Consider the following 22,658-nt stretch of genomic DNA (forward strand, 5'->3'; position numbering starts at 1 on the left):
CTTTTTTTTAATTGAGTTTAGTGTAGCCCCTAGCATGCCTATACACAGAGAAAGAGGAGCACCAGCACTCTCACATGGCGTGACTAACGTCTGCCCCCCTGACCCACCCAGCCTTTCTATTTTATTTTATTTTTTGCTCTGTTTCATGCCACACCAAATAATTGTTTAAGGATAAATAGTCAAAAAAAAAAAATTAGAGAATATGAGGTTGATAAATTCTTCATAAATTTATTTTTTAATACGTAAAAAGTGCAATAAAAAAATGTCTCTAAATTTTATAACTTAATATTATAATTCGTTAATTTTTTAATATTATAACATAATAACACAATAATTTCATAAATTTAAAAATAAGATTAATTTATTTCATATTTTGATGGCATCACACTTTTAATCTTGGATGAAGCAAGGACGACACGTGTCCTCTTGACCAATGAGCGTGAATTGACAATCCACATTGGACGACACGTGGGATCTCCAGATGTTGCTTTGCTTGCTCTGGACTCAACAGGTAGGAGCCACGTGGAACGAGTAAACTTGATAATTAAGGTCAGATTTGCCGACCCCAATCATTATTACGTCCGCACGTGATAACACCGCTCGATTCGCTTTTTCCTCTCTCATTCACTCCTTTCGCCCGCTTTTCTTCATTCTTTCATATTCACCTTATTCGTTGTATACTGAAATTAATTTTAGGAAATCATAGAAGGGGTCATTGGGTGTTTTTAAAATAAGTAAGAATTAGGATAGTATTCGTTGATAAAAAGGATAAAAGATATATTAGTTGATAAAATTAAATACATAAATAGGATTTGTTGTATTAATTAAAATATCAACTCAAATAAAATAGTTATATTATGAAATAAAATAATAAGATCTTGCAATAAAAAAGGCCTTACACATAATAAATGTGAATGTAATTTGTAATAAAATCAAATTATACTTTAAAATATAATATTTATTGTCATATATTATGTAACAGGTATAGAAATTTGTATAAGTGACATTATTTTTACTAACGTGTTACAAAAAAAAAAGTTGTATTATATGTGATTTCTTTATTAAAAAAACATTATATCTTAGAATAAAATGTCTGATTGGGTTTAAGCATGATATTTAACCAAATTTTATACAGGAGACATACCTAACTGATTTTCAGATATTTGATTTGAAACATAATCTACGATGTTCTAATATTTACCTCATATATTACATATTTTTTTATTTGTCATATATTAGTTTTCATTCAATTTATTTTTTACTGTTTATATAACAATTTCTTAAAATATTTTTTTGTTGAAATGGAAACAATGGTAAGAAAAATAGTTTCTCCTATTATTATTACTTTGGATGTTTACAAAAAATGTTGTGATTGTCAATAAAGGTTCGCTCAAAAGATTATTCTATCAATTTTACTTGGTCACAGTTATTTAGTGAGTCTCGGGTTGTAGATGGATTGATCTTGAGGATGATTACCCGGTATACCCATTAAGCAATAGTAGTATTTTTTTTTTTTTGGATGAAAAATGTTTGATCAACATTCGCTAGTTGAAAGAGAGGCACTGTGTGTGTCTATTTTTATTTTTAAAAATAAACACAAAAAATAGTTAAATAAAGTAGTGGTAACAATTTTTTTAGAGTAAGTAATAACACTTATATTTTAAAATTTTATGAAGAAAGTAGAAAACAATTATATATATTAATGGGTAATTTAGGAATAAAAAATATGTATACCAAAAAATATAATTATCTTTATTAATAGTTATAAATGATAAAGTTTATGATGCAATTGAAAGTGAGACAGAGAAATGTTAGTGAAATATTTAAATAGATGGATGTATGTGTATTATTCTCTTTTTTTAGATAGAATAAAGTCTTTAATTCCTCCAATGGTTTGGTGGTTTGCAAATATTTCCTCTAATCATCAAATGCGTGTTTTAACGTGAGATTAAATTAATGATAGAATCAAACCAACATCGTGTAAGGAGGATGTGTGCTAACTTTGGATGCATGATCACATGCATAAGAAAATTTTCTGTTTGAAGAAATAAAATCTTAAAATATATCTCAATATCTCGAAAATTTTATTCTTAATTGTTGGAAAATTAGTTATTGACTACCAACTTAAGAGATCCATGGTTAAAAAAAATCTCTATAAACGGACGAGAACTGTGAAAAATCTCGAGCATGTGTCAAACAATAGAGTAGACTCATTTTTTTTAAAATCACGGGCATTCTTTTAAGATTATCGTGGGTGATAAAATTTTCACTTAATCAGAGAACACTAATTAAGTGATAATCTAACGCTAACTAATTCACGCACTTAGTGGTGGAGTGGACTCTTGTGAATGTACTGTATTTGTTATTTTTGTAGTGTTTAATAAAGTCGACAATAGAAATGCATATCCTAATAAATTCCGAAAGGAGTAAGTTGGGTTGGGACCCATGGAAAGAGGACCCTCGGTGTCCGTGGCCAGATGCAGGCCCGTCAGAAAACACGTTCCACGGGTTTTGCTAGTGTCGTTGCCTTTAAATACAATACAACACTATGTATTTTGAAACATACATATAAAATATTTTATTTATAAAAAATTGAAAACAAGCATACTTATAAGCCTGCAATAATTAAGTATTGTGGAGAGGTGGGTTAGTTAAGGAAATGTTGTTGGCACGAAGGTGTGGTGGTTTCCGCCAAACGCGGTTGTTTGACCATTGCTATTGCATTTGTATCCACAGTGCCACGTGGTTGACAACTCAGCAATTGTTGTATGGACCCCACCTTGTTTCTCAGCATTTCAGGCGGGATTGATTCAACGTGCATGAGCATGTTTTCAATAAATAATTAACGCAGCAGGAATCAGAATGAATGCATGATAGTACTACAAGCATGCAAAATCTCTGTTTAGCTTCTCTGAATTTAGACAACAATGGCTTCCGACTCCGACTGTCTTGTATGACACCCCGCATTTCCTAATTTGACTATCGCCACTTAAATTAATTTGCTATATTGGGTTTGTGACGACGTGTAAAGCACACATTCCCATAATCCTTTTAACTATTTCACGTTTCTCCTACCTTATATATCTGAACTTATATATACCAAAAAAATAATTTTATAAGTTAGACTTAAATATAAATAAATTTAAGTAATTTTTTATATTTAATTTTATTATTTTAAAATATTTTAGTTTAATTTGTAATTATTTTTTATTTATAATATCAAAGTTTCAATGAACGAAATTTTAAAAATAATTTTATTTTTTACATAAGATTAATAAAATTAAATGATATTAAATATTTTTTTTAATGAATATGAAATTAATTATTTTTGCTTATAAGTCTAGAAGGAGTATAATATAGAACCTTAATATTTTATACCATGTATGTTTGGTTTCACATTAGAAATTTAATTTTGAAATCATAATTGATTTTAGATAATTTTTATACGTTTAGTTTCACGTTGTAAAATAAAATAAAATTAATTTTTGGTTTAGAATTTATTATGAATTGAAATAATTTTGTATAATTTTTGCGTTGGATCATAAAATTTATACTAAATTTTACTTCTAACTTAATTATATAATCAAAAAATCTAAACATAAATCATATCACTTCAAAATTAATTTTATCCAAAACCAATTTTAAAAAATTAATTTTGTCAACCGTTTATTCAAACACGCACATATTCTTGAAGATGTACAAATAAAAAATAAATTCTTGAAAAAGTAAGAACTAATTTTATTTATTGTGCAAAATATGTATCAATTCATGTGATATTATACTAACCTTTTCAATAATTTTAAGTTTGAGTCCTACAATTATATTTAATACTTTAAAAAATATTTATTACCTACAATAACGTTATCCAAACTCAAATAAAATTATCTCTTACAAAAATAATACTTAAACTATCAAACAAGAGAATTCATTTCATTTTGAAAAATATATATTATTGATGTAAAAGTTTCTTATAAGGGTTCAGTTTAATTAAAATATTAAAGCTTATAGTAATTTTAAATATCTTTTCTTTAAAATTTTATTTACCTTTATATCATGTTTTTTCTATCTCTAATACTTAAAAACAATAATCAAAACGCATCAACAACACCCTGTATATGTGTTTTATTATTGTTTTGGCTACTTTTTTTTCTAATCAAACTAAATCAAAGTTAATATATGCTTCATTTACTTTTACCTTTTTTGTTCTTGATTTTGTTGCTCGCTGTCAATATCACCAAACAAAGTACACATTTTGGGGGTTTATTTTTTTCTTATGATTTTTTGTGTGCTATATATCATATATAATTCTTTTTTTTTTACAATATTTTGCATTCTGTTTTAATTGTGATTTTAATTCGTTTATCTAAAAAATTAGGAGTTGAAGCATTATTGAATATATTATATGACTTAAAAAATCACCACAATATTATAGTATTTCTATATACTGATTGAGAAATTAAGCTAGGAATATTTAGAGGTTGTTGAATCAAGGAAAGCTAAAATAATTTCTATGTAATTTTGATAATAAATATTTATCTTTTATTATTCTATTTAACTTTTAATTTATTTTTTTAAAATGATAAAAAAAAAGCATTACTTTCCCACACATAACTACGGGTACATGATGGTGCATTAGTTTAAATAAGTTAAGTAACGCTACAATATAATTTGCGCAGACCTAAGATTAAACAAGTCAACCAACATACTATAGCCATAGCCCATATAGTTTAATTGTGCAAACTGGCCTTATACCGGCAACAAATATGTACAGCAATTTGTCTTTTTTTTTGCTGTATACAACAATTTGTCTTAAATGACATAAGGGAACCCATGCTATAAAGTTGGACCCAACCATTTAGCTATAATAATGGAGACGTTTAATGAAGCAGCCACGAAGCTGGCAAGAAGATATTGTAGCTAAAAGTAAAGAAAAAACAACAGGGTCGGAAGCCACACCATAAACACAATATACATTGGCCTGAGTGGGGGTACAAGCTATCACCTCCCACTTCCAGCCTGGCCCACTCAGATTTCACGTCAATCCAAATTTGATTTAGTATATGTGTGAATTGGCATTCTTAAAATTAATTTTGAATTAAATAAATTTTATAAAATTAATTATAAAATAACGTATTTTTTGTTTGGATAATAAATATCAGAAATTAATTTTTTTATAAAATGATGTTTAGATACTTTTAATCAAAATTGATTTTGAACATGTAATTGCTAAAATGAGTTTTAATTATTTATACATGTCTAATGTATTATTATTTATTATTTATTGTTATGTTGATTATCAATTTGAAATAAATAGGTAGATTTATAACAAGTTTTCATAATAAAAATAATAACTAAATATTAGCTTGTGAAATAAAATGCATCTCTTTAATAAAAGTTTGCAATTAAAATTAACATAACAATGCATTTATAAAGTAGTGAGAGAAAAATACAAAAAAGATAAATAATTCGTAATATAACACAACTTTGTCCTATCACAATAACACTAATTTTGATATAATACTTTTATCATTTCATCTTGTATTGAATCTTGAACACGATCTATCTTAAGTGAAGAAATGATGTTTACAACTTGGGTTTAGTTCAAGCTAAATGCATCTTGGTAGTTATCATTTGAGTCAAGACTTGTGTTTTCATCTTCATAACATGTAAAATTAACATCATTCTCAACATTCCTTCTGATAAAATTATGTGTAATCATCATTGCACGAACTATTTGCACTTATGTTTCAAATTTGTACTTGGGCATGCATTGCAAGATTGTAAATCTCTTTTTTCATATTCCAAAAGTTCTTTCAACGGTGTACCTTAAACTGTAGTGATAATAATTGAAAAATTCATTATTATTTGCAAACCCAGATTTGTCTAAAATCGTGAAGGTGGTAATGTTCACATTTGTAAGGACCAATGTATTTCATTGGTGTTGGATAACCAACATATACCAAATAATATTTATCTATTAAGAAAGGTAAAAAAAAATTGTTAAATAAAATTTAATCGAGAATTAAATTCAATTAAAGTGATAAAAAAATTTAATACCTTAAGGAGAATGTGAAAAATTCATGTTAGGAGTTGTGAAAACATGATTAAAGATTTGAGCATCGTGGACAATACCTTCCCATCCAGCCAAAACAAAAGTAAAACACATGTTACAATCACATGCAACCATAATATTTTGTCTTGAAATATCTTTTCTTCCAATAAATCTAACTTGCTCACTAGGAGTCACCACACGTGAAATATGTGTATCATCAATTATTCATATGACATTCTTAAAAAATGACAAATATCGTGAACCATTTTCTATTTTGGGACTTACATGCATCTGCAATGACACTAACAACATTTGTAATTCTTGAAGATGTAGTTGTCTTCTTCTTGTTTAACTTTTTAGGGTGATTAATACTCTTCATCTTTTTCCTACTCCTTTGGCTACCAATTCCTTAGCTGACAGTTCCTTGTGAATCATTTAAATTAATTCCCCCAAAAACATCAGTTGCACCAACACTTGTATCTTCACTATCCCCTGAATCTTCCTCTACATCTACACCAATGCCATCAAGACTTGGGCGATACACATCATTCATATCAACCTTAACACTAGCTGGCAAAATCCTTGATGAGGGTGTCCATTGGAACTCTCCATTAGCAACTACATCCATAAAAAGTCCAGTCAACTTGTCAGTAAATGGAAGTCCCTAGTTCCTAAATTTTTCATATAAAGGGTTTTTCTGCACATTCAAAATTTATAATAGGATAAATATACTTTACAAAAATCTTAGACTTGCTATAATACACATTTTTGTAACACATATTGTACCAATTATTGTTTCTCCCACCACTCATCACTAGCATCAACAGTATTTTTGGTATTGTCCCATCCTAGACTGGTTTCTTTACCAAATAGTTCATATCAAACTCTTCATTCTCTTATGAGGTTATCAAACCTGTTCTTAAACTTTGTCTTGTGATAACTCTTTCCGCTTAACTCCTTAAATTTGGATGTGACTCCAATCCATCCATTCTTGGAAAAACTAGTACTAACTCGTTATCCTTTGCACACTTGTTTCAAGCATGCTATAATAAAGCTTTTAATTGATTTAATGTCCCAATAAGCTATTTCTTTCTCGGCACTCATAATTCTACACCACATAAACAATTTTTGATGAATCGATTGTTGTTTCTTACTTTTCATCCTATTAACTATGATTAGGGGCATAGACAAGGTTAATCTTACACTCATCTAATGTGCAAGGGAACAAGAGAATCATTCCCAACTAGATACAATGGCTTTTGATGGTCAAAGGAATACCCAAACCGCAACATTATGCAAAGAATTTTGCAACTTCACAACTTTGACATGTTCTAACATTATATTAGTCAAATATTCTATGGATGTTTAAATATTATGTAGAGGACTACCAAAGGGTTTAATCTGATTCGGTCCAAGTCACTATCTGTTTTAATTTGAATACAATATATTTTTTTTAGATAGGATTCAACATACTCTCTTGGTATAGTTTAGGACTCCTAATTTTTCTTAAGCTTAAAAGGTGTTAGGAGAGGTTAGAGACTTTGGGGAAGGTTGATTTTATGTACCTATAAGGTGTATAATAATAAGAAAAGCACTCTCAAGTCACGATTCAAACATTACCTAGCTCAAATTAATGCAAGCACTGTCTATAAACAAATTCGTCTTACACCTTAACAGTTTTGTCATGCTTTACGAAAATATTCATAACATATTCTACGAGATTTTAAAAATTATAAGACCAACTAGGTTGGAAAGATATCATCCAAAACTAGATGACTGCAAAATGGTACTAAAATCCAGCAAGCACATAAGATAAAAATCTAAACCTTACATTTTTTTGGCTTCCTAGAAGTTATTATATCTCTCATCAGATGTGCCATATCCTTTATTGCTATTGCTATCTCCTAAAGTAGAATAGTATCTATAATTCTTATGGTTAGTGCTTGTCCTATTTAAATTTAAAAACAAGTTCTAACACTCTTTCAACCATATGTTGAATCATGTAATAGGCGGATAAATGGGTCCACATATTAGTAGCCCTTAATAATCTCATATTTAGTTAGTGATAATACAAAACTTGTTTGGAGATTTTGTGAAAGAAAAAAAAAAATAGAGATGCAAGGCCAAACTAGAACAATCTCAGATTTTGTATAAAGCTAAAATCTATGTTTGGTCATGGCTCAAAGGTTTAAGTACTGATTATAATTTTTTTTGCAAATTAGCCTATACTATTAGATAAAGGGGTTGGACACTTGTCAAAATACAAAACATAAACAATATATATCTATCAAAAGAAACTCATATTGTAACAGTTTTTATATTACCTTTTTTTTAAACTTCAACACTCTATTTCATTAAACTCATTCAACAACCTCTGCACCAAGTTTCAACAAGTTGAAAGCATTGCATTAAAATGAGACTCAAATTGTAAAAATGCAAAAAAAAAAAAAAACTTGAAAGTAGTAAAGACCTACCAGAGAAACAAAAAAGGATGATATTATTTTGTGAGATAAATGAACATAGACAAATTTAAATAGAGTATAAGCAAATGGTAGTTGGTAACCCATTAATTAAAGCCAAAACAATCTAGTTTGGTTTAAATCATCTGGAACAAAATAACCAAATCTTTTTTTCTCTCCCAAATGTAACGAAAAAAGGTTAACACTAGTTGAGAAGTGGTTGCAATCCATACTACAAAATGAATTATCAACATTAATTGCAACAAGTTTTTCCAACACTGCCCAAAAACAAAAGAAACTAAATTAAAAATTTGAATGTCCATCAGAAGAGTAGGTCTGCAACAGAGGCAAAACATAGACACATAACATCAAATGCCCATCAACATTAATCAGTGGGTGACAAGAGTCTAATTTGAAAGAAATCAAAGACCTATATGTAAAACTCGTTGAGTGACAAAGATTAGGTTTGTGTGAAGGGCAAACAAGAGAAATCAAAGACCCATAAGTAAAAATTGATTTTACCTGCACGTGGAAGCTACCCCGATCTTGTTTCGCTTCAAAACTGATTTTTGATGGAGTGAATCACGTCTAGCGGAGAAGTCAAACATCATGGTCAACTAAGTTTTTCATGTTTGATCACAAAATATGCACATTCAAGGGGTTTCGACACAATTCTCAATACACACTTAGTTGGTAAGAAACAAATTCATATTTCAAAAAAATGTGAGTTTGATTTTTGTTGTCAATATGATGAACTTATTAGTAGATAATGTGCAAGTATATTTATAAGTATTCATAGAGTCTCGGGGTCTACTTGACCCTGGTGAGTCCTTGGACCCAGTTCACCTAAACTTTTTCAATACAAAAAATAATTGGTACTTTGGAAGTATCCTCAAATTTTCATTATTTGTTGGAAATGAACTTGGATCCAGCTACAAAAACTAATTGTCTTGCCTTCAGCAACACACATGTGGTTTATCTTCTAAGTTTACGCTTCAACGCATTATTTGTTCCTATTTGCCTTTGGCATTTGAACCTTGCACCTCTCACTTTGAATCATGTACCTCACAAAGAAAGTTGAATGAACAAAAATGTCATGTCGTATTTCTTTTGTCTCCTTCCTTTAGTAATGTGCATCGACCCTCCACCCACCTTGCACTGCCATGCGTCCAACTCTCCATCGTGTAGTATATGTGAAGCTTCTCGCGTTGGCTACTTCGGAATATGAAAATTACTATTCTAGAACGGTTGTTTTGGAAGTGTACATGTATTCCAAAATAGAAAAAAAATATTTAAAAAAAAACTATTTCGGAATGAGATTTTTTCTATTTCAAAATAGTTGTTTTGGAACATATATACTCTTTTGAAACAATTATTCCAAAATATAAAAATCTCATTCCGATATAGTTTTTCTGAAAATAATTTTTTCTATTTTGGAAGTGTATTTGCATTCCAAAATAGAAAATTTATTTATGAAAAAAATTTTAAAATAAATTTTTTTATTATGAAATAATTATTTTAGAATACATATACACTTTTAGAATAGAAAAAATATAATTGTAGAAAAAAATTTCTATTCCAGAAGTATATATATATATATATATATATATTCCGGTGAGATTGAGGTGAACAACTTTGGTAAGGATAATTGGGAAATATTTTAAAATTGGAAGGTGCAGTATTAAAATGCGTTAGGCTTCGGTATTGGAATCCAGCCCAACTAGCAATTTTGGAGACCTTATAAGCCCAACTACTCCTCAGTCGGGTCAAAAATAAAGACGACGGCAATACGACACCGTATGTTTCTTCCGCTTAAAACATCTTTATTCAGTTCCAAACTCGCATTAATTTTTGTTGTGAAATGGCTGTTTCGCGCTGCCATTGCCCCGCGAGTCTGGTATTCCGCTCCGACCGACTCTAGTGTTCGTTTGGGTCAGACTTTGACGCTAAAGAGCTTCGAGAATTCATGGATTGGAACTAAAGTTGGGGTTTCGCCATGCAGTTTCAATCTTAGACCTGTCGTGTCCGTTTCCCGGCGCCGCCCGCTCGCTGCTACCGTCTCCTTCAGCCTCCCCACCGCGTAAGCTTTTTTTCAGTTCCCGATTCGGAATTGATTTGCCCCATTTTGGGTTTTAGGTTTATTGTGATTTTATGTTTGCAGAAAGCCAGAGCGTGCTTCTACTGGCCAAGAAATTCCCAAGTGAGTAGTATCGCCCAAATGTGTTTGTCGGACTCTACTTTTTTCTCGTTGGTCCCTTGCTAATTGTGTTTGATGAAAGCAAGATGGTTTTCCAAGGCTATAAAATCATTTGCAATGTCTGAATTGGAGGCAAGAAAACTGAAGTATCTGACCACTGGCACTGAAGCCCTTCTCATGGGGGTTCTCATTGAGAGTAACTAACTAACTCGTTTGCTCCATTGCTGTTTTTGAAACCTTTATGTTTGTTTCTGATTTTGATGGGATTGGTGTTAGATGCGTTTATTTTGGAAAAGTTGAGGTTTTATGTTGTAACGTGAATTAGTTTGCATGTACAACATGAATGGACAAACATCTTAATATTCTTTTGATGGGAACTTAGCTCACAACAGTGGGGATCAGTGACAGTCCTTGGTAATAATAGATCTTAGTTTCCCGTTAAGTTTTTATGGAAAACTCCTGGTTCCATAGCCTAATTTTTCTTGTTTTTATAAGTGTTTTGAGTATCGAGAGAAAAGGAGAGAGAGAGAGAGAGAGAGAGAGAGAGAGAGAGAGAGTATCTGAAGTTGCAATATTATTCCATTGAACAACTAATCATTTAACTACAACGGTATATAATTATATTATACATAGAAACACTGAACAGACTGCTATCAGTCTTAACAGAATGTTAACTGAATATAGAGAGTTTTAGAATATTACAATGAGACTACTATGATTTCCCCGTCAAACTTTAGGTGGCTGCAACTGAGAGTTGCTGAACACTTGGTGTTTGTCTGAGAGCAAAAGAGAAGTTTGGAGAGAGCCGTTGTTAGGACATCTGTTTTCTGGTTTTGAGCTGGAATGTGAGTAACAATGGATACTTCGTGAGGACTTTTTCCTGTACAAAGAAGATATCTAATTCTCCATACGCGTTGTGTGCAAGTGAAGAACATGATTATGCGTGAGGGTTACTAGGCTTTAGACTTTGGTTGATTTTGTCACATTAAATTACTGGAGTTGATGCTACAACTTGGAGTTCTCTTGATAAAGATTGAACTCAGAGAATCAGTTTGAAGGACTTTGATTATTGTATTTTATTGAAGTTTGGTAGAGGCCTTAAATTTTTTAAAGATGGATAATGCTTCAGATTTTTGTTTGATAAAGTATATTAATGTATATTTGCTTTATGCAACAACAAAGAAATGTAATAAGAGTATCCAAAGAGGGAGTTGATTACCTCTCCTTAGACGAGAACTAGTATTCACTTGGCTCATCAAATTGTCAACCCACTTCATAAATTTGAATAGAACTCTCATATGGTGTTGCTAACCTCTCCTTAGTCCTTACAAATAATTCAAGGCAAAAAATGGTTCGTTTTTCCACTTGGAAAAAATGAACATTTTCATGCAAATTAACTTAAAGACAACATTTTGTTTTTAGTTATTTCTAGTTGAAAATTTATGCCTTAATCTTGTTTGGGATGCTTTTAATTGATTACATATGTCCCTTGTTTAATGCATTTCTTCCAATGAAACTTCTGAATCTCTAAGTTTAAGCATTGTGCTAATCTATCTTTGGGCTTTAGGTACTAATCTAACTGCTAAGTTTTTGCGAGCCCATGGAATTACAATTCTCAAGGTGCGTGATGAAACTGTGAAGTTACTTGGAAAAGCTGATTTGTTTTTCTTCAGCCCAGAGCATCCTCCACTGACTGATGAAGCTCAGAGGGCCCTTGATTGGGCTGTTGATCAAAAAATAAAATATGGTTGGTTGTTGTCATTTTTCTCATTTACTATTCTTTATCACCAATTGCAGAGGAGTGGACGGCTGATTGCAAAGCTTACATGACTTTATGCATTACTTAATGTTTTTACTAGTGGTTTAAATTTCTGATATTTTCTGACTCTCTCTTCTCTCCCTCTAAATTGTTTTTAAAAAACGTGAAAACATACAAAGTTGGACAGACTTTTGTTTATAGTATAATGTGTCATGAAGGGTTAATCTAAAAGTAAGCGATGGGCCATGGTTACTATACACGGAATGATGGAACAAAATATTTGTATTTTGTAGGACCTATGCATTTAAACACTTTACATTGTAGCTTATGCCAAGAAGACATTATTTTGTAATGAGTTCTATATGAAAATTTCTATGGAAATAGCTTAACATGTACGGAATTTACATATTTTGATGTACCCTGGCTCTCATTGCCTATGCTTCTAGTTACTTATTTTTGGTTACATAACATGTTTACAAGAATTTGTGATATTTGGGTGTGCTAATGATGTATCGTCTTTTGGTCCTGAAGCTCGTAGCAAAAATGTTTGTCAAACCTACATCCCAGTTGATGATGGTTTTGTTAGTTCATGACTTTCATTCAAATTTCAACTATAAAAAAGACCCAATTCTGCTTTCGGAAATCATGATATATGATAAAAATTAAACTAGGAATTCCAAGATAAAGTGCCGAGGCAATTTGATATTTAAATAAATGGAAGGATTTATTTAGAGTTCTCTGATAGAGTTTGAAATGCTTTTATTGTAGATTTGAAGGCATGTTGGTTCTATAGCCAAACAAAAGAGTCCTTTGTCATTTCTGAAGGCATTTTTTGGCATTATGCTTCCTGCTACTGAATAGATGGTTTTTGTTTCTTAAAATGTTCGCTTGTAATGATCCTTTGTAATATCCCATTGTTTAATTATTATTTAAAGAAGATTTATTGGAAAGAATGTCGCAATTGATTTTGTTTTGTGGGACAGTTGTTCTCAATATATGTAGAAAGGCCATTTTTGGGTAGCCGCTGTGAATTTATACATATCCTCGCGGTATATTACTCATTCACTTTGTGCACCATCATTACTTTTTGTTTTGCAAATGATGATTCTTATCAAATGTTCTATGCTCCAAAGCTAAGATTAATCCTTATTATAAATCCACTCGTGACTTGCAGGTGATGGCGGGGAAATTACCACTTCACACATACTTCTTGGCATTTGGTCTGAAGTGGATTCTCCTGGTCACAAGATTCTGTTTACTCTTGGCTTTAATGATGAAAAAGCTAAAGAGCTTGAGCCCTCAATTTCTAAACCTGGATGTACGGATGATTGATGTCTGCTTTAATATGTATGAGCAAGAGTTTTGCTTTAATTGCATATTGGCCATTGATGCCATTGTTTGTACAATTGATAGATCAACAGGCTGTCTGTTCCGCCTATTGATTTGGATGCATAAATCTTCTTTTCAGATATGAAGTGCCCCTTACTCTCTCAAACCAAATAAAGAAAGAAAGAAAGAAAGAAAGAAAGAAAAAAGATATAAACAACTAAAAGCAAAGCAATAGAAAGTGATCTAAAACGACAGATAAACCATGTCGGTTGCTTCTAAGTGATTTTCAGGAAAAGTCCTTGAGCACTGAAACTCTAAAAATGGGTTTGACAGATGACAGGCAATTAAGCTATTGTATGTATGACCTTTCTCCCGCTTTCAATTTGTGCACACGGTTAAGCCATGTCTTTTTCATCGTGACCTGGTGCTTGGAGATACGTATGAACTTGGTTAGATGGAGATGATAATAATTTCTAATATTCATTTTACACTACATCTTTTTCATGGGCGTCAATTCGTTCTTCTGCGTCATATTTGGAAAGTTCCTTAACCTGCTCTTGGCCTGTTAGTGTTTGTGCCTTGGCAGCTTCCTCCACCCAATTTAACCGCGCAATAAATACCAATAACAGCGTCAAGCAGGTAACAATACCAGTCAGAAGTCCAATGAGGAGTCCAACAAGCCCAAGACAGAGCTTGAAGGCAAAAACAACACCAAGTGGCAGAGCAAGGAAATAAAATCCACCTAGATTCGCGTACATGCCCAACCAGGGTCGTGCTGTCCCTCGAACTATGCCTCCACAAACTGCCAGCGGAAAATTAAACACTTCAACCAGAGCCATCAGCAACATTGTCTTCTTTACTCCCTTTATAATTGCCATATCATGGCTAAACAGTGGCCCCCAAATTCCCCTGGCAGCCACCATCACCAAGCTACCTATGCAACCAGAGATAAAGCCCAATGCCAGAGACACACATGCTGATCGGTAAGCAAGACCAGCTTGGTTCGCACCAAGCTCATTTGAGACACGTGTGGAAACACAAGTGGCTAGTGACAGCATCACTGAGAAAAGCAAATAGTCGAAGTTTAGCACAATGGCCAAAACTCCCACTGCTTGCTTAGCATTTGTGAGGTGGCCAGTAAGTAAAACTAGAATCTCATAACACCACCACTCAAGGCATGTGTTGAGGCAGCATGATCCACAAAGCTTGAGCAGCCTTATCCAATCTTCAATGCTCTGATCCCACCACCCTCCTTCCTTCCACATGCTTTCCTTTTTGTTCTCAAGAATTAAAACATAAATGGCTAGCAAAACCACGACAATAAGATCAGTTATCCAAACTGCCATGGAAACTCCTCTGAGGCCCATGGTCCTTGAGAGCACTAAGTTAATTGGTATGTGGAAGGCTAGTGCCACAGCAGAACTAAACATGGTGGGAAGAGTTATGCTCTGACAACTCAAGTAGGCTTTTAAGGGGCAGAAGAGTGAGGCAACAAACAAGTCAGGAATGAGACATGAAACATAGGTCCTGGCAACAGTGGAGATGTCTTGTTGCTGGCCAAAAAGGATCAAAATCTTGTCAACATTAAGCCACAAGAAAGTGATGGGAAGTGATACCAATAGCAACAACGAGATTGCCATGAGAAGGGTCTTGTGAAGGAGCCTGAAGTTTTTGGCACCATGAGCCTGTCCACATATGGGTTCCATGGCACCACATAGACCATTGAGGACAGAGAAGCCAGTGACATTAGCAAAAGTGAAGCCGAGAGCTCCACCTGCTAAACTAAGCTCCCCAAGACGGCCTAAAAATGCTGTTGTGATGGCTGTCTTGGCAAACCAAGCCAAATTCATGGCCACCATTGGAAGGGCTATTCCTCGTTGAATTCTTAGCTCTGAGACCACCATCGAAACCATATTGGCAGGGCATTTTTGTAGGGGCTGAGGAGGTGAAGGGGGTTGGTCGTTTTTATCGTTTAAGCTTAGGTTGTTGTCTCCTAGTTTACATGTTAAGGTTGCTGACATTGTTGCTGTTGTGCCTTGGGATTGGTGGAATGCACGAGTTTGTTAATCGTGAGGGAGTTGTTTTTTAAGGCGCAATAGATTGGTGGTGGTAGCAGGCTTTTTTTTGGGTGCCAATAGAAGAAGCGGTTGGTGAAAGATTTATAGAGCATGATGAGCCATGCCTTCGGTTATTGCAAGAACCAAGACATGTCCCTACGTTGAGGGGAAGATTTGCAATAGATTTTTTTTAACTGGTTTGCAAAAGGAATTAAAAATTTAGACAAAACTTAGTGCAATATCTCCTGTCATACTTTTATTTCATAGTTTGTGCAGTAAAAATTAGACTTAATGTTTTTTCATACATATAATATAACACTATTTTAGTTTATTATTTAAAAAATATTTTTTATTTTATTACCTCACATTTCTAAACTTTTGTTTGTATAGTTAAGCTCGGATTTCTAATAACATAACAAATCAATAAGTGATGATGTAAAATATCATGTCATTATTTAATAAATTTAAACTAATGGTAAAATATCAAAAATAAAAGTTTAAAAATATTAGGTAATAAAATAAAATAAAAAAAATTTAGGTAATAAACTAAAAAAAATTATAATAATGAAAACATATTTATACTTAAAAATTATCATTAAATATCAGTAAGATATAATAAAGAGATATGCTATCATTTTGATCAAAACAGTACTAAAAGCAATGATATTATTGTAATTAATTTTTTTTCTTGAAATTGAAGCACTTCAATTGTTATTATAATATTTGTTAAATAGCATTCTATATTAAATTGGTGGTTGACTTTGAGACATCAAATGTGAATTATATGTACATGACGTGAAAACATAACGAGTTAAAATTTATCATCTACACACATGTTTTAATTTTCGGAAAGGTGAAAATTTTAAAACTGATTTAGTATTTAAAAGATATTTCTTTTTTCCCCCAAAACCAAGCGGATAAATTCTAAAGTGCAAAAATGAAAATTCCTTTATCGTCTTATGCCACTCAAATTTGACGATAAGAGAACTTTCCTCATATACTGTAAACAACACTATTCTTTTCAACGAAAAAGAAAATTTATTCTTTCTTTAACCAAATTGGTGGTAATATTCGCACGTTCATCTTCCCACGCGCACATTAAAACAATAGTTTTAAATTTGATTTAAATTCTCAAAATAATGTAGATATGGAAAAAACCAAATGGAATTGAGAAGGGAGAAGGAAGTTGTTTGATAGTGGTACGGGTGGAGAAAAAGAAAGATTGTCAAAAGACTCAAAACTAATTGTTTTATATATATACACACACGAGGAAACTTCCAACGAAAAACTTAAATTCAGCAAACTAACAGTGTAATAAGATCTAATCATCAAACACGTTATGATAAAAGAATAAACTTGAAATAAAAAGTTAAAGAGCAAAATTAAACTATAAAAAATTCGAGAACTAAAGCAAAACTTAAATTAAAAGTTAAATGACATAAATACTATTATTTTTTTAAGAGAAGTATATTAAGTCGGAATGGAAAATTTTCTTGAGAGGTAAAGTTCACTTCAATTATGCTCATTATATCTAACTGCTGGTTAGATATGCCTTTAGTAAAATACAATTAAAAAAAAAAAACTACAGTCATCTCAAATTAGTTGACTAGATTTTTTTTACTGCAATTAGTGGACTAGATACTACGTACAGTACGCCAATATTTATTTCTCAAGGCAGCATGCGAGCATATGTGACAAATGCAATCTTAGGTCGAAAAAAATCCCATTCGAGGTATATTGCCGAATATATTCTTTGAATTAAACGTTGAAGAATTAATGAAGAATCAAACCGGTTTCAATCCATATTCATTGATTCGGGCAGATTAATTCCGTCGGTTGATACCCTGTTAGGCTGAAAGTAATATTCATGTGCCAAATTCATGTTATATATATATATATATGCTCGTATTTTGTAACAAAAAAAAAATGAATATATGCTCCTATTTGGCTATTTCAAAGGCATGCATGGATGAGAATCAATGAAAGGCTACAATACAAGCTCCTGGCTTTTTCTGTGCTACTTGGACACCTAATTTAATATAAAAGGACTGTAGGTACTAGAAGGTCATATAAATGCAACGTTAAGGTTGAGGAATGTAAGGGAATTTAACCATGGTGTGCGACTTTAACAGATACATATACATATAATCAGATTGGAGAAATTGTCATATACCCGCGAGCATAGGGGGAAAAGAGAACCGAAAGGTGGAAGCAGATACTTCAGGGCTGAATCCTTTTTATTTTAACTTATTTTTCTCCACGTTCCCTTTCCCACTAATGATAGACACTCACGGCTCTGTAAAGTGGTTAGTGGAGGTTTGGTCCAGAAGCAGAACAAAAGCTTACCAAAGCTAATCATGTAACTTGTCCCTTACATGATCCATCACCACTAATTATTTTTCGTCTCATAAGCTTTTTAATCATAATTCTACTACACAACTTGAAGCATATATAACTATGTATATATGACAATGAACACTTCTTCATCCACTTTGAGGCCGAGCAAGCTGGAAACCTACCTTGCAATGAGTAACTGATACAATATAAACAATACATAAATACAACAATTTTTATTTTAAAAATCAATATACAGGTATAATTAACAGTATATGAAGTTAAATATAATTATATTTACATATTTCTTAAATTTTATTTTATTTTTTTCTTAATATACTTTTTATAGATAGATAGGTTTTCCATTATTATCATGTTATTACTAGTTTTTTTTTTCGAAATTTATTGAAAAAGCATTATCTAAGCAAAAATAAATAGAACCGTTATAATTTGTGATAATAAATCTATCTCAATCTAAAGAAAAATGTATATATAGAATCATAGATAGTTAGAATATATAAAATATCCAACTTTTGATATAGAGACAGACGACACTCGTAGGTGTGAAATAAATATGTCACTAATTTTAAAATATTTGTCTTTTTCAGCAATTTTAAAAATATGTGTATCAGATATGATAAGTACACATTATATGCTTGAATATAGGTGTAGAGAGGTTATAATGAAATTATATGCGAGAGATTGAACACAAGAATACATTCAACTTGGTAAAAGTAAATCTTAAAAGAATAATTAGCAATCAAATTATAGTTAAAAGAATAATGAGAGCAAATAGAAACATGTTAGTGCTTGTAGAGAATATGTGAGTGATCAGATATGTACCACTTGAAAATCATAAATTAATAATTAAGGAAGAAAAAAAAATTCTAATTGTTATGATGACAAGATAATTAAGTGACATGACAAAAGGGAAAGATAACAGGCCAAATATAAAGCGCATGTTTAGAAAGTTTAAATTATTGAGAGAAAAAGAGATGAGCCTGTCTTCGAGTACCTTTCATTAATATATAAAATTGTAGGAGTGGAAATTGAGGTGTACCTCTTTACTTTGTCAAGATGTGATAAAGGGGCAGATGTTATTGTATGATGGTGCAAGCTAATATGAAAAGATGGAAAGGTCATGTAAGCCTGTGCTGCTGCATTCATCACAGTATACCTCAGAAAAGGAACATGGTATGCAAAGCAAGGCGATTCCCACTATTATTTTGCTCATTAGGATATTGCTATGATCCTAAAAGATCCTTCCAATTATATATGTGATTCTTAATATCTTAATCATTGCACGATGATCATCTATTCTTGTCAAAAGATTTCTGGTTTCTTACCATTTGTATACATGGGGTCCTCGTACTGTTGTACATGCAACAAATAATAATAAGTGGTTTTAATGGGGCAAGAAATCTAGCCAAGACTTAAATTACAATACAAACACACTTACGTCCACTAGGGAAAGAAAAACACAATTATGAATATCTACATAGCAGTGTTTTCGTGATAATGACTTCATGGTCAGAAAAATTGTAGGATGATAAGCGCCAAGTGCAAAATAAAGGCACAAATGTGGCCAGGAATTAACAATAATAGTTTGTAGCTTACCAAAGTCAATCGTGGGATGAAGTTTATCCAAATAAAATACCTGATTATTCAAACTAGTAGTAAAAATGATAATCCAGACATTAGTTTTTTAATCCAGTAACTAGTCAGTCTCAACTAGTGCCACTCGTTTTTTTTTTCCTGGGTTCCAAAGCCACTTGTTGTTTGAACAAAAGTATTATTTTAATTATATCCTACTTTTAAAGATGAAACTATTAGACTAATAATTACTAGCAATGTTTCTCAACAAACAAACTTAAAAAAAAAGACTTTGCAATAGTATTGCAACATTAATAAATTAGGATTTTTAATTTCAACATTAAAAAACAAATCATTTAAGTAAAATTTGAAAATTGTATATTATTTTTTATTTTAAATTAAAATATTAAATACATGCAAGCATGAAATGGGTTGGATAATAATATACCTGAACCTATACCATATATATATTTTTTATAAACAAACAACTCATGCATGCACAAATTATGTATACGTTACTAATAAGTCATTCATTTGAGTGACATTAAACTCGATTTTCTTAAACAAAATCTTGTAGGGGAATAAAACATGATTGAGAGAAAAAATATTTCATTAAAGATATCTAACTAAATTTTTTAATAAAAATTAATCATCAACAAAATTGGTAGATGTTTCACACATTATGAAGAAAAAAAATTGTGTCCATGACTCAATAGAATACTGAGAAATGTTTACATTATGTGAAATATGATATGCATAATTATATACAAGAAATATTAAACCGTAAGGATGGGTTTATTAGACAAAGTTATTAAGTGATAAAAATACAAAAGTTTAACATTCAACTGTGTAACATTTTATATATATATATATATATATATATATATATATATATATATATATATATATATATATATATAATATGTCAAATTATGAGTTATTGGAATAATGACGAAAATAATATATGGTCATTGTTCAAAAGATATAACATTTTCTTTCCTAAAATATATATAATAGTGAAAAATAACATTAAATCCAAGAATAATGGGCTAGCGTACGATGGGAGATGGGTTAAACATATCTGTACCAGCCTATTTCATGGACGCACTCCGGCACACAATAAAATCTAAACCTCTTGTAAATGTGTTGTGATTAGTGATAACTAAATAATTGAATTAGAAGCATTAAAGAAACTGTGAGTCAAATTGGAATTCCTTTCATTTAGATTTTGAATTAAATTTGAAAGATTTGGTGTTGAAGGAATTCAAGTTAAAATTTAATATGTATTTTTTTTAAATGATATTTGAAAAGTACGTTAATAAGAATTAGTTTATTATGATAAGATAAAATTATTTTTAAAATGTAAGTAGAGGTAAATTTTTAAAAATTTAGTGGGTGCCTTAAAATTTAATCGTGAGCTAAGAGAACACAATTTTTTATTAGAGGCAAGAGAATCCTATTAAGCTAAGGAAAAAAGAAATCTCTGCACGAAAGTTTATTTCACGTATGAAAGATAAAATTATATGGGAGATAATATATATATATATATATATATATATATATATATATATATATATATATCTTAAAAGCTCACAAAACACAAAAGAAACAATCTGCTATATATTATCAATAAATAATATAAGAGTCTCCATGTACTACAAAGTGCTTGATCTCCCTCTCCAAATCGTAAATACGAGTGACGATAATGATAATTAATTTCACACATGATCATATATATATATATATATATATATATATATATATATAAAATATGAGTTTAGCTAATGCATTGTGTGTGTGGGGTGGTGGGATTTAGGTAAATTATACAAGGTTTTAAGTTTAAAGTTTATTGTCATGATTGTACACACAAAATAATAATATAATTAATATGTGGTTGATTTGAATAATATCATCTTAAATAGAATTTCTTATTCAAGTCTTATAAATGAATTTTTTTATTAAAAATAATTAATCAATTTTTTAAATAAAAATTAATTATCAATAAAATTAATAGATATTCTACAACTATATTATGATGATAAAATAAAGTGATATGACCACAAACAAACTTTTAATATTGATTATTCATGTATGGTGGTATAGGTAAGTTTCATTTCTCAAAATAAAGAGATTTCTCACTTCATTTATAACTTTTAATTTTGATTATTTATGTATATTTTTTACACCTACTTTTTATATTGATTTAAATGATTTTTTCTTGTCTATTTTTATCATTTGTATAAAATTTTGCATGATTCTTTTTCCACTAGTTTGAGACGTTGAGTTACTTTTTTTGTTTAATTTTTTTCAGCCATTTGCATGTTTTTCTCACTTATTTGAAGGATTTTGTCTTATGTACTAATTTTTAAGTGACTAATTAACATTAATATTTGCTCAGTATTCATTTACAGACAAACTGCATCCGGAGGGTTAAGGTAATTCAAGTGACGACTAAAACTGATTCAAATTAACAGCCGCCACTCACGTGTGTGGTGCATGAATTTGTCGGTTTTTTTAGAATTAATCTAATACAGTAACATTCAATTAATGCAAATACTGTACACCCTTAGACATAATTCAATTAATTGTCATGTGAAAGGTTTCTGTTGGTCTTCCATTGAGAATATTGTCTTCAATTAATGTAAATACTGTCTTTCATGGAGATGCAGTAATTAGTTTATAGGGAAATAGAGACCTATTTATGAATATATAGTATTTATATCTATAATTAATAAGAAAAATAAGGCATATTAAAATAATAAGAGATACAAATTATGAAATTAATATTAGAATTTAGTATATTCTATAAATTTAATGCTAAATAAAAATGCTAATGACGTGTGATAAAAACATAAATATGCTTTTTACAACACATTAA

General features: G+C 30.8%; 2 protein-coding genes across 2 annotated transcripts; one reads left to right on the forward strand and one right to left on the reverse strand.

The window, feature by feature from the left end:
* The first annotated feature begins 10,299 nt into the window (after positions 1 to 10,299).
* On the forward strand, positions 10,300 to 13,934 carry LOC114424070 (ATP-dependent Clp protease ATP-binding subunit CLPT2, chloroplastic-like). Its single transcript, XM_028390940.1, has 5 exons — positions 10,300 to 10,591; positions 10,673 to 10,711; positions 10,795 to 10,904; positions 12,276 to 12,455; positions 13,642 to 13,934. The coding sequence occupies exons 1-5, from the start codon at positions 10,311 to 10,313 to the stop codon at positions 13,797 to 13,799; spliced, it is 768 nt and encodes a 255-aa protein (XP_028246741.1). The 5' UTR covers positions 10,300 to 10,310; the 3' UTR covers positions 13,800 to 13,934.
* Positions 13,935 to 13,988: 54 nt separating this feature from the next.
* On the reverse strand, positions 13,989 to 16,029 carry LOC114424067 (protein DETOXIFICATION 56-like). The gene has a single exon (XM_028390938.1). The coding sequence runs from the start codon at positions 15,815 to 15,817 to the stop codon at positions 14,282 to 14,284; it is 1,536 nt and encodes a 511-aa protein (XP_028246739.1). The 5' UTR covers positions 15,818 to 16,029; the 3' UTR covers positions 13,989 to 14,281.
* Positions 16,030 to 22,658: the final 6,629 nt, after the last annotated feature.

Source organism: Glycine soja, chromosome 1 (assembly GCF_004193775.1).
Source record: "Glycine soja cultivar W05 chromosome 1, ASM419377v2, whole genome shotgun sequence".
NCBI lineage: Eukaryota > Viridiplantae > Streptophyta > Magnoliopsida > Fabales > Fabaceae > Glycine > Glycine soja.

Excerpts from the sequence above, each read along its gene's own strand:
- LOC114424067 (XM_028390938.1), bottom strand. The coding sequence starts at position 15,817 with ATGTCAGCAACCTTAACATGTAAACTAGGAGACAACAACCTAAGCTTA.
- LOC114424070 (XM_028390940.1), top strand. The coding sequence starts at position 10,311 with ATGTTTCTTCCGCTTAAAACATCTTTATTCAGTTCCAAACTCGCATTA. Across the intron at positions 10,592-10,672 it reads TCCTTCAGCCTCCCCACCGC|AAAGCCAGAGCGTGCTTCTA; the intron begins GTAAGCTTTTTT and ends TTATGTTTGCAG. Across the intron at positions 12,456-13,641 it reads TGATCAAAAAATAAAATATG|GTGATGGCGGGGAAATTACC; the intron begins GTTGGTTGTTGT and ends CGTGACTTGCAG.